General features: G+C 40.5%; 1 protein-coding gene across 1 annotated transcript in view; it reads right to left on the bottom strand.

Annotated features, from left to right (window-relative positions):
• Positions 1-911: 911 nt before the first annotated feature.
• ANGEL1 (angel homolog 1) overlaps positions 912-12,186 on the bottom strand; it is a 46,006-nt gene continuing 34,731 nt past the window's right edge. Inside the window, exon 11 of the mRNA XM_086748000.1 lies at positions 912-1,400. Within this exon, the coding sequence (XP_086604126.1) occupies positions 1,342-1,400 (59 nt within the window). The 3' untranslated portion in view covers positions 912-1,341. The remainder of the gene's footprint in view (positions 1,401-12,186) is intronic.

Genomic DNA, 12,186 nt, shown 5'->3' with positions numbered 1-12,186 from the left:
TCTTGCAGGGGGGGGTTGGACTAGATGACCTTTAAAGGTCACTTCCAACCTAAACTATTCTATGGTTCTATGTTGCAAGCGTTCTCCATAGTTTGGGAGCCTTCTAATGGTACAGGATTGTTCAGAATACACTGGAGGGCTTTGCAGAAGTGAGAACCAATCTTTGTTTCAGACTTTTGTGGCTCCTTGTGGGTTGGATGCATCTGGTGCACACCTAGAACCATAGCTTTTGGTTCAGTTTTTTCCAAAGGATGTCATATGTGGTTCACACACACCAGAATCACCCTGTAAGATGAACCAGCATGCAATAAATGATAGCAACCATGCCTGCTTTAAAAGCACACTACTACTCAGAAACAAAGTGTTAAAGTAGATGTAGTCAATGCTTGCTTAAGGCCAGTGTCTATCTCTACAGTAGTTTGTGGATCAAGTCTCAACTACAGCGAAGACTGAATATCCATCTTTGAAGGGTTCTGAAACTGTATTCCCCTAGGACAATCCAGTTCACAAATACCAGGGACAAAGAACTTGTGAAAGTTCACAGTGTTCTTCCCAGGGCATCTCCCTGGAAAACAGGCTTCAAGAGATCAGCCAGTTGCTGCATGACCTTCCAGGAAGTGTTGCTTCCCCTTTGAAATGCCTTGTGTACCACAGGAGTCACATTAACAACACTGACACACTTGTCTATCCTTTAAAAAACAACTTTTCCCAGAAGGAAGATAACAAAATAATAACAGTAAAAGCTAAAAAAAAAAAAGAAAAAAAAAGAAAAGAAAAAACAAAACACCACTACCAAGGAATTATTAGCCTAATAGTTCTATCTACATAGATACCAGTGAGGCATTTTGTTAACACTATCTGTGCTAGTGCTCAAGTAGCAGTGTATTTACTGTACCTGAAAAACTGCAACAGATGTTTCCGTTTTTATTTAAATAAAAAATTTCCTTGTGTAGTGTTGCTTCATAAAACCAAAATCCTATAAAGATTGTATTTTAAAATGCATAAATATGACACCTCGTGGAATTTGAAATATTTTATAGTTATTTTATTTGTCACAAAATTTTTATTCTTATGCTAATATTTATAAAGATTAAAAAGTGGTTCTTTTTCACTGATGTGACTGAGAAATTAGTGTTTTGTTGTTGAAAGCCCAGTGATTGCGTTTTTCAAAATTTTTCCTGTGCACAAGGAATCAATACCCAACAACACAACTGTGTCACAGGAAAAAGCTGAATGAATACTGCAAGTGCAGAGCTTCTGGCAGGAGGATTACACAGCAGAGGGAGCAGTTGCCCCGAGTCATTGTTTTCCTTCCAGCATTAGCATTGCTGTAGCTGCAAATTATTCTAAGATGAGTTTGTAGACCAGTGCAGTAGTTTTTATGAGACCAAACACGAGAGCTGAAAAAAAAAAATAAAAAACCCTTTAAGAACAGAAATCTTGAAGAAAGATCTGGATTATTTTCAATAAACCAAGACAACTTAATCTATAATAAACTGCCAGAAGTCAAGAACAGTAACATACAAGAATCAGTTTTATCCTTACCACACCACTTGAAGGTAACCACTACCCTTTTTAGAGACCAGTGAGCTGAGAGATGCTGCCTGCAGTATCGACTTACTCTAAAGATCCAGTTCTCAAGATGGAGGGCATCAGTGTCCTGGTCAATATCAGTGCAAACCTGTGTCTGCCCTGCAGCTGGCCACATTCTCACCATTGATATCCTGTCACATATAGGAAGGGTACTAAGCTTTTGACACTGTCCCACACGACATCCTTCTCTCTAAACTAGAGAGACATGGGTTTGATGGACGGACCACTCGGTGGATAAGGAGTTGGCTGGATGGCCGCACTCAGAGAGTGGTGGTCAACAGCTCAATGTCCATGTGGAGACCGGTCACGAGTGGCGTCCCTCAGGGGTCCGTGCTGGGCCCGGCCCTGTTCAACATCTTTGTCGGCGACATGGACAGTGGGATAGAGTGCACCCTCAGCAAGTTCGTCAAGGACACCAAGTTGTGTGGTGCCGTCGACACGCTGGAAGGGAGGGATGCCATCCAGAGGGACCTTGACAGGCTGGAGAGGTGGGCCCGTGCCAACCTCATGAAGTTCAACCAGGCCAAGTGCAAGGTCCTGCACCTGGGTCAGGGCAATCCCAGGCACAAATACAGGCTGGGCGGGGAATGGATTGAGAGCAGCCCTGAGGAGAAGGACTTGGGAGTGCTGGTGGATGAGAAGCTTAACATGAGCAGGCAATGCGCCCTTGTGGCCCAGAAGGCCAACCGCATCCTGGGCTACATCAAGAGAATCGTGACCAGCAGGTCGAGGGAGGTGATTCTCCCCCTCTACTCTGCCCTGGTGAGACCCCACCTGGAGTACTGTGTCCAGTTCTGGAGCCCCCAGCACAAGAAGGACATGGACCAGTTGGAGAAGGTCCAGAGGAGGGCCACGAAGATGATAAAAGGGCTGGAGCACCTCTCTTATGAGGACAGGCAGAGAGAGTTGGGGCTGTTCAGCCTGGAGAAGAGAAGGCTCCCGGGAGACCTGATAGCGGTCTTCCAGTACCTCAAGGGGGCCTACAAGAAAGATGGGGAGAGGCTGTTCAGTAGGGCCTGTTGTGATAGGACGAGGGGTAATGGTTTTAAAATAGAGGGGGGTAGATTTAGATTAGAAATTGGGAAAAAATTTTTTACGATGCGAGTTATAGAACACTGGAACAGGTTGCCCAGAAAGGTGGTGGAGGCCCCATCTCTGGAAACGTTCAAGGCCAGGCTGGATGAGGCTCTGAACAACCTGATCTAGTCAGGGATGTCCCTGCTCCTTGCAGGAGGGTTGGACTAGATGACCTTTGAAGGTCCCTTCCAACCCTAACTATTCTATGATTCTATGATTCTAACTACCAAGTAAAAATGACTTTACACATTCAGCACTGAGACAGGTAAGAATCACCAGAAAAATTACAAATGGGTGACTGACCAGCACTGTAACCCAAATGATCAGAAACTACATGCAACTAGTGAGGATCTGGGCCTGTAACAGCTGGTTTAAAGCCAAGAAAAAGCTAGACATCCATAGGGATGGCTGTGAATTGGCCAGTCTCCATCCACAAACACAGAAAGTTGATGCAGTTCAAGCCACAAGTGTTCTTGGAATCTGCTTGCTACAGCTTTAAAAGAGGTCAAATAGAAGGTGCTCAAAAAAATAGTTATGCTGTGATCGCTCTGGCTGCTTTACTTGGGAGCCAACTCTGCCTTGTGACAGACAGCTGGGAGACTGATTTGTATCCACATTTAAGCACTTGTATTTCATGCAAGCACATGAATTGTACAACAGGAATTTAGAAGATGGAGCAGCTGCATTATGAGTAGATGTTTCTCTCCTTAATTTGGAGACATGCAGGCTGAAGGGGATACAATTAAGAGTTAAAAAATCATGAAGCTAGTGGAGAAAGTGAGAGCAGGACTGTCACTAAACAAACCTTACAATACCAGAAGTATGGGCACTCACTCAAACCATGTGCGAGATAGGTTTAAAACAGACAAAAGCAATAACTTTCTTTTACAAACACAGCAAATAGTGAATTTCTGGTCACCTAGGACTGAGGAGACTGATAATATCAGAGAAGTAGACAAAAAGAGGATTAATTTAAAGACAGCAGTTCCTAAATAGGTAAGGGAATGGGCACAAGTGTACCTCCTAATGATCCTAAGACAATGATTGCAGATGCTGGGAAAGAATGAGGGGAATGCACAACACTAAATGGCCAGGATCATCTCCTAGCCCCAAACAGTATTGCCTGCTGTTACTATCCAAGGCAGAAATACTAATCTAGGTGGGCCACAGGTTTGACACAATAAGGCATTTCTTACACTTTTATGCAAGAAGCCATGCCTGGAGAAACGTCATTGACACTACAGACTTAAGAGGCCTGACCCACTGCAGGAAAAGAAGCTGGTGTGTCTTCACCTGTAATTGCTGTCATATCACATACTATACTTGAAAATACGTGCAGAAGTTATAATGCAATAGGCATACATTTTGAAGAAGTTCTGCTACCTGTTAGGGCATTGAAGCTAAATGCAGGATGGTTTCTGTCATATCCTAGTAACTGGAACTACTGAAGTTTTGGAAAAATTCCTTTGCTGTTCTCCCTTACATGCAGCTCCTGTCTGTAACACTCCCTGCTCCAGAGGAACTTGATGGCACTGGGCTTCATCCCTGTTGTAGTATCTATGGACTTCTCCACAAAACCTGCGCCCAAATAAGCTCACTTTATAGCTTTGTAAAGGAGGTGTTTAACAATGACAGGCCTGTCCCTTTCTCCCAGTATGAGAGCATAGAGCTCTAAAGGAAAAATCCATCATTTGCTAGCATTCAAACACATTGACTTCCTCTGAGCAGAACAGATTTAACCTGCTTCCTTCCTTCTCCTTTCAGATCCTGCAGCTGTGACAGATACATTACTAACACACACAGCACATGTGCCACACATCCCTTTATCTTCCTCTCTCCATTTCTGCAGCCTTGAAGAACTGAAAGGAAACAAAGCTAGACAGAGTCATCTGGATGTATCCAAGGCCCAGTCAAAGACTCATGAGACCTGACAGCTTGACAGAGCTACTGCTCCTCCTAGGTCTTAAATCACACCTTTTTTTCCCAGAATTTTCCATAGCTACATATGTATTTACATACTATACATCCCAAAAGCCTTCTGGAGCACAGAATTTGCTGTATTACTTTAATTGCTGGCTCAACTGCAGTGGCCACTAGTCTAATCTTGACTCAACAACTTACCCAACTTCATAATATAAAGGATGGGCCGGGGGATTTCTGAAAACACTTGTGACTTTCCAGGAAGCTAGATAAGAGAGAGATTGATCCAATTTCAGTGGAGCCCACTCCTTTCTCAAGTCTGAGGAAATGTCTGTTTCCATTCTCTCTCCCTCTGCCAGGCCAGTGGGAAGACACAACATTTTTCATTACTGAGTTCTAAAAAATATGACCATACACTAGCTCATTTCTTGGCATTCCAAATTTAACCTGAAATCATAGTGTTGTATAACACAAGAAGCCAAGCACTGCCCTGGAGCAATAGAGATTTTATCTAGCTCCTGCTTCACTGGGAAGTGGACAGCTGCTATTTGATAGCAAGATTAGTTACACTGGTCCAGTAGGGCAGAAAATGAGTCCTTGGAAATTACAACAGGAAAGAACCTGTTAAAACCACTCACTTTGTCCACCAGCCTTCATATAGGTGTAATCCACTCTGTATCCTTAGACGGAATCCATTCCACAAGGTTGCCTGAGCCAGCAGAGACCAGGGCTGGATGATGGAAGACCAGTCCAGGACTAGAATCCTTCCCACTGGAAGTGAACAGTGTCAACTCTTGTAACACCAAGAGCAATAAATGAGAAAGTTAGGTTTTCAACATAAGAAAACAGTTTATCTTTGCTGAGATTGGTTTCTTTTCAAATAATTTCTCCTCACAACTGAGCTGTTCATGAGATTATCCCCCCTAATGCTTAAAAATAAAAAAAAAAACACAACAACAAAAAAAACATATAAACCTAAAGTCATCCTGGTTATGAGAAAGAGACAGCCATGTAAAAACATGCAAACAATGAAATGACAAACAGAAACAGGAAGATATTAGAATATGTTGAGAGTAGCCAGGCCTTGGCATCAGACATCAAATTTGTTCCTTGGCATCAGTCATCAGGCAAGAAACTTACTGCTTACCAGAGGCTGACAACACACAGAATTTGCACTGATCAGAAATTATCTCTAAATTTCAGGTTTAAAAAATTCTAGGTGACTCTCAAGCCATTTATTAGGAATTTCATTGTCCTGAGAGAGAAAAAAAAAAAAAAAAAACATATTTTCATTACTAACCACTAGATGTCACTCCTCACATTTTGTTCTCATGCTTACCACTTCTGTTTATATTTTTACCCTGCAAAAAAAGCGAAATAATCACTCTATGAAGAAACAGATGAATGATCAAATAGGGCACAAAGCTTTCACAAACACAGCCTCTTTGTAAGCCTGAAGTAAAAAAAAAAATCTAGCTTTCAAATACTCACAGGTCAAGGTGTTTTGGAGCTGAGGCTTCGATTCAGCACCACTTCCAGTTGGAGAGGGTGGAAAACAAAACCTCCATAGTTATAGAGACAGACTTATTAACTGTCCAATTAATTTCCAATTCAAATACTAACAAAGTGAACAACTTAGAAAGAAAGCAGCACCTTTTGAACCTCTGCAAAGTCCATTATACTCCAAGAGTGTGAGCCTTGAGCCCTACAGTGTATTCCTTATACGATATTATCTTGGAAAACTTGTATTTTTAGTCCATAGTCAGCTAAAAAACATAGCTCTTTGTACTACCCCTTAACTTTAATTAAAACCCAACTCTACCTCCAAAATCTGCAGTAACGAATTATCTCCTCTGTATGAATAGATGGCACCATATGGCATCAAGCACATTCAACATTATACCTACAAAAATGTAATGCATTAGTGAATTTAAAAGTATCACTACTAGGAAATTAGCAAGTTTCAGCAAACCAGGCTAACAGTGAAGAATTGCATTGTAAAATTCTGTAATGATAGGGCTGGATTTGCCATAATTTTGCTGGGTTTCTCCTCAAAATACTTCCTATGCATTGTTTTCTGGTGCTTGTTTGGCATCCTAATGTGCCAGCTTTCCTCTAAGCAAGGAGATATATCATAGAATCATAGAACAGTTTGGGTTGGAAAGGACCTTTAAAGGCCATCTAGTCCAACTCCCCTGCAAGGAGCAGGGACATCTCCAACCAGATCAGGTTGCTCAGAGCCCCATCCAACCTGGCCTTGAATGTTTCCAGGGATGGGGCATCCACCACCTCTCTGGGCAACCTGTTCCAGTGCTTCACCATCCTCATTGTAAAAAATATCTTCCTTATATCTAGTCTGAATCTACTCTCTTTTAGTTTAAAACCATCACTTCTTGTCCTATTGCTACACTAACACCCTAACACTCCAGTTTTCTCATGCTTCCTGTGCTTTCAAAGATGGGATAGAACACTACTGACTAATGCACTGTGCAAACAAGAAAATCCTTCCGCACTGCAGAGAGCATAAAAAAAAATCACTTTTTTCAAAACAGCACCATTTCTTAATAGAAATAAGCATGTTTTAAAAACGAAACATTTTATTAATATTCTTCTAATACATTCCTCAATGTATAACAATTCCCTTCAGTCTATGGCATAATATGGCAGATCCATGCATTCCTACTCTAACTTCAATAAAGAAAAACAACATGGAATTCTGGTCCATCAAAATATTATTTGCATTTCCAACAGTAAAAAACAAACTAAGCATTTTCTTAGCATAACTAATCCCATTCCAACCAATTCTCTCCAGACCTCAAAACTCATTTTATTACAGGAATTAACCCACTTTCCAAAAAATACCAAAGAAGTCATTCCAAATGCAGAGAATTTTTATTCACTTAATATTTATGTAGCCTAGAAACAAAATTAAAGAAAGTTGGCTTGCTGCTTAGGATAAAACTCACATTAAGTCCCTGCTCTGCCAAGGTCTTCCTGTGTGATCCTGAACAGTCATTCAGGACAAGTTCACACCTCACAGCAGAGAACGATGCAGAGCTCTCTGAGCTGTGGGTTCCCAAGCCAGGAACCGCAAACGGCACAGCACTGCCGTACCAGTACGAACCAGAGTCGGCGCTGGTACATTCGGATATCATTGCATGGAGGAGTTCTAAACCAGTTACCGGGCTCACTCCACTGAGAGTACTGCTCCAGGTCAGTGATCACAGAGCCTGCTCAGATGCCTTTCCACCTACAGTAAAAGAACATGCTTAAGTTTCTTTGCTGCAATAACTTTATTCCAGGCTTTTGAAAAAAAACAAAACAAACCAAAACCAAAACAAAACAAAACAAAACAACACAAACAAACAAAAAAACCACAACCCACATCTATTACCACTAAATGACAAAGGTAAAACTGGAAACATTAAGGACCAAGCTGTGAAGAGAAGACTGCTCAGGACCAATTTGACTGAGAAAATCATCAAAAGTTTATTGAGGAAATACTTTGGCTTTTGGGAAATGTCAGTTTACTGAAATTTCTTGAAGAAAAATAAATTTCTGCTAAGAAAGGTTACTCGGGTTCAAGGAGGATTTTCTGATCAAATCAAAAGGGAGAGGTGCCAATTCCAGAACGTACTGACAACCTGCAGGGTCAATGATAAGACAGACTAAAGTTCAGATCGCATACATGATGAGACTTGGCACAGGGAATTAAATCTAAGGCTCCACATAAGTTCCTGACCTAGCTAGTCTGGGAGTAGCGTCTCTTGTAAATATAATTGAATGCTCACTCTGACCCACATAAGAAAGGCTTACATCATAGGCCAAGGTCCGTACACCTGTTTGGATGCAAGATATCTATGTTTAAATTTCTGTTTCACAAAAAGCATTGTTGGACTTTGAAAACAGTTCTTCCAAAAACCTAAATAAATACTTCACATTTTGGTGTATTCATTATTCTGGTTCTAGTTAAATCTTGCAGAAGTGTCTGTTCTGTACCAGTGTAGAACAGGAAAAAGGTTTTATGGGATAGGAGCCTGTTCCCTCTCCACCTCTAGAAAAAAATGCTAAAAGAACCTTCTAGCTTTATCCAAAAGCTCACTGGAGAAGATAATAAGCTTTAAAATCAGGTACACTTATTTTCAATTTATGTTCCACAATATTTTTGCTAGTGTAACTTCAGGTTTTAACTGAGCTATGTCTGTTTAGCACTCATATAGAAGAAAGCTCTGTTAACTCTTTCATGACTTTTAAAATTGGAGCTTTCCATTCTCTTAAGGAAACAGAGCTCCATTTCCTTCCCAGATAAGTAGAATACTTTATACCTGTTAGCATTTCAACTTCCTTTCACTGAAGTTTGATGTGAAACCATGTCAGTGTATGTTCTTTCTCTGAAGGAGATAGCTGAACCTCAGAAAGCATTTCTACTTACAAATCTTTCACTTGTCACCGAGGTATCGTGGTGCTTTTTTAGTTCTCTATTTGAATGAATAAATCTTCAGATGCCAGTTCTGCACACAACCCAAAACTCTATCTTTTGGTCTCACACCCTGCCTCTAAGCTGGGGTGGCACAGAGCATGCAAGATGATGGGCTGTTTGCTTCTTTTCCCAACCATGAAACTCCACACCCATCCCTCTCCAAGTCCCTTTCATCAAGTAGAGTTATTATTAAGAATAAACTATAAACTCCAAATAAAACAGTCCAATTGTAAAGTTCTGATCACCATCTATAGTCCTCTCCTCATTCCAGCAAGTCCTAACCTTTCAGTCTTCTTGAGTTTCAGTGTGTGAATCTCCACGTGTTGGATGATGCACGGCTGTTGTATCGACTGTGTGACACAGAAATGGAGAATGCCATGCCACAATGTGCTGGGTCATGTGAACTCAACAGGCCACTGATAAAAGACGATAAATGCAAGTTTCACAAATATTTGCTGACATCTGATAATCTGATTGGATTTAAGTCTCCTCTCTCCTAGATTTGACCTATACAGAAAGGTAACCAGTATGGCTGCATCTGAACAGGAAAATGTGTGGAGTCACTGTATCAGTCTCTGACAAAGTCATTCTTAGCTGCCCACAGAACACGGCTACTCTGGCACTGCTAGGCCAATCCGTCTCCCAGACAGACTAAAGGTTACATCAGCTTTGCAATCAAATAACAGAAGCTTTGCTGTTATCTTCAGAGATAGTCCTGATTAGAACCAAGGCAAGAGCAGAATGAGGGGCAAAGGTGAAATTCCTGCTCTGGGCAAAGATCTACTGCAGCATATGCACACTGCTCAGCAGTATAAAGATCTCACCAGGGTTTCCACACAGCAGAGAATTTAGTTGCACATAAAGACATTTGTATGAGCAGGGTAAAGGCAGTTGTGAGCTGGAGAAAACTAAACACAGATAAAGGAAACACCACACAACAAAAAGCACCACTTAAAACATGAGTTTCAACCCTCTTTAACTGAAAGCAGCTAAAAAAAAAACAAACCCACAAAAAAAAACCAACCCCAAACAAATCAAACATTAAAGGTAGTTCACATATTGTGTAAAAAAGAGATTACAATGATCCACTCTGACATGCACTATTTCTCTCACCTAAGTGCAGTAACTGGAACCCAAGAGGCTGCTTATATGAGCAAGGGTCATCCATGGAAGTAAGTTGAGCTTACTTCACCATCAAGAGAGCCCTTCAAATCAGCAAAAACCCTCCTCACTTTCAGTGGCCAAGACATTAGGCTACTGATTTTCAGGCACAGAAGAAACCGCCACAAGGATTTCAACAGTTCATGTAGTTTCTTCTCCCTCCTCCCAAAAGCAGGATCAACTCTAACTAAATCATAGAATCATAGAATCATTTAGGTTGGAGAAGACCCTTAAGATTATTGAGTCCACTGTAATAATACCTGACTGATGGCTGATGAACAATGCTTGAAACTTTTCAATTATATGGACTCCGTATTTTCCTGAGACCATTTATTCCAGTCTTTTGTTGTCCTTATGGAAAGTTTTTTCTAATGTATAACCTGAATCTTACTCATCACATTTTAAACACATATTACTTCTTGCCCTACATACCCTAGAAGTGTAAGACATGCCTTTTTTCAAGGATCTTTTATATATCTAAAGACTGTACCCTCTCAGGCTTCTTTTTCCCTAGACTTAACACATTCAGCTCCTCCACTTATTCCACACAAAAACCAAGGTTCATATAAAGATATTCATAGAACATAAGTACTGTGAATCCAAATTAACACATATTTCACATAATGAATTTGCAGAGAGAATTTGTGAGTAAAAAGCTACGCATGTTTCCTACCCATACCTTCGCTGAGCACAGCAGCTCTGCTAACTTGTCAGGTCAAAGCCATCCTGGACTCCACCATGACATCCCCCCTGCCCATTCCTCTTTGCAATAGGACTCAACTGGACACAGCAGGGCCCAAGCAGAGTCAGATAGCAGCAAACTTCGCTTCCTGCCCTTTAGCTCCTCACCTCCTCTCTTAAGTGCCACCAGTAGAGTCAAGGCTGGACTGAAATATGTGAATCTGCAGGAAGTTTTCCTACAGATTTCCAACAGGTGCAAAGGAATCTCTGATATATAGGAATATAGCTCTCAGGAGAAAAGCCCTCAAAGTATATTGCAAGCTATCCAGTGTGATACAGAGGCACCGGGTGACTCAATTGCAAAGTTCTGAAAATCAGTTTAGACAAACTACCCGTGCCTTTGAAAGAAGCATTCCAAACACATACAGAATTAAATAGAACTAATATATAAAAAACACTGAAGAAAATTCAATGGGTTTTGATAATAGCTTCAGAGCTAAATAAACTCTGGGAAACGGATTTGGAAAGATGCTGATTTGTCACATGAGGCTTTTCACTGAGCTCTTTCAAGAATACAGAAAAGGGAACTCACTCGGAAACAGTTACAGGAAAGGAAGTTAGCGGCACAGAGAAGCTTAGATGACAAATAGTTAGGCCAAGAGGCCAAGATTAATAAAGATAGTACAACCCCTGCTCATGCTCAAAGCAACATTTAGTGTTACATAGAATTATAGAATAGTTTAGGTTGGGAAAGACCTTTAAGATCATTGAGATGAAGGGTTCCAGTTCATACTAAGAAAATGCATGTTAACTGAACTATGGAAATACTGGCCTAAAATTGCTGTCAAGAACTAGAAATCTCTGGTAAGAGTTTTAATTGCTCCTATGCAAGTTCACAAAGACACTGCTTAAAGAACAGAGATATTTAAAAAAAAAAAAAAGACAGAATAATAATAAATGTTTGGCAGACATTTAAAAAATGAAATATTAATCAAAATGTAAAAGACATTACAAAACAGAAAGTCAACGCTATCACTCACTATCTATGTTTACAGAAACAAATTTGGATCCCCTCCAATAGAGGCAAAACTCCCAGTTCACCCAGCAAAGCAGAGGAAATAATTTATTTTTTTCAAGTGCTTTCTACACCACTTTAATATTTTTATCAAATATTTCATATCTTATGAAATAACTTCTTTATTCAAAGAAGTTCTGACTTGACTTCAATCCTTTAGCAATGTTATTCATTCTTTCACTAACAGCAAAACTTAATT

The sequence above is a fragment of the Chlamydotis macqueenii genome, chromosome 5 (assembly GCF_036417535.1).
Source record: "Chlamydotis macqueenii isolate bChlMac1 chromosome 5, bChlMac1.mat, whole genome shotgun sequence".
Classification (NCBI taxonomy): Eukaryota; Metazoa; Chordata; class Aves; order Otidiformes; family Otididae; genus Chlamydotis; species Chlamydotis macqueenii.
The sequence above is the reverse complement of the archived record's forward strand: the minus strand, read 5'-3'. Positions and strand labels throughout refer to the sequence as shown.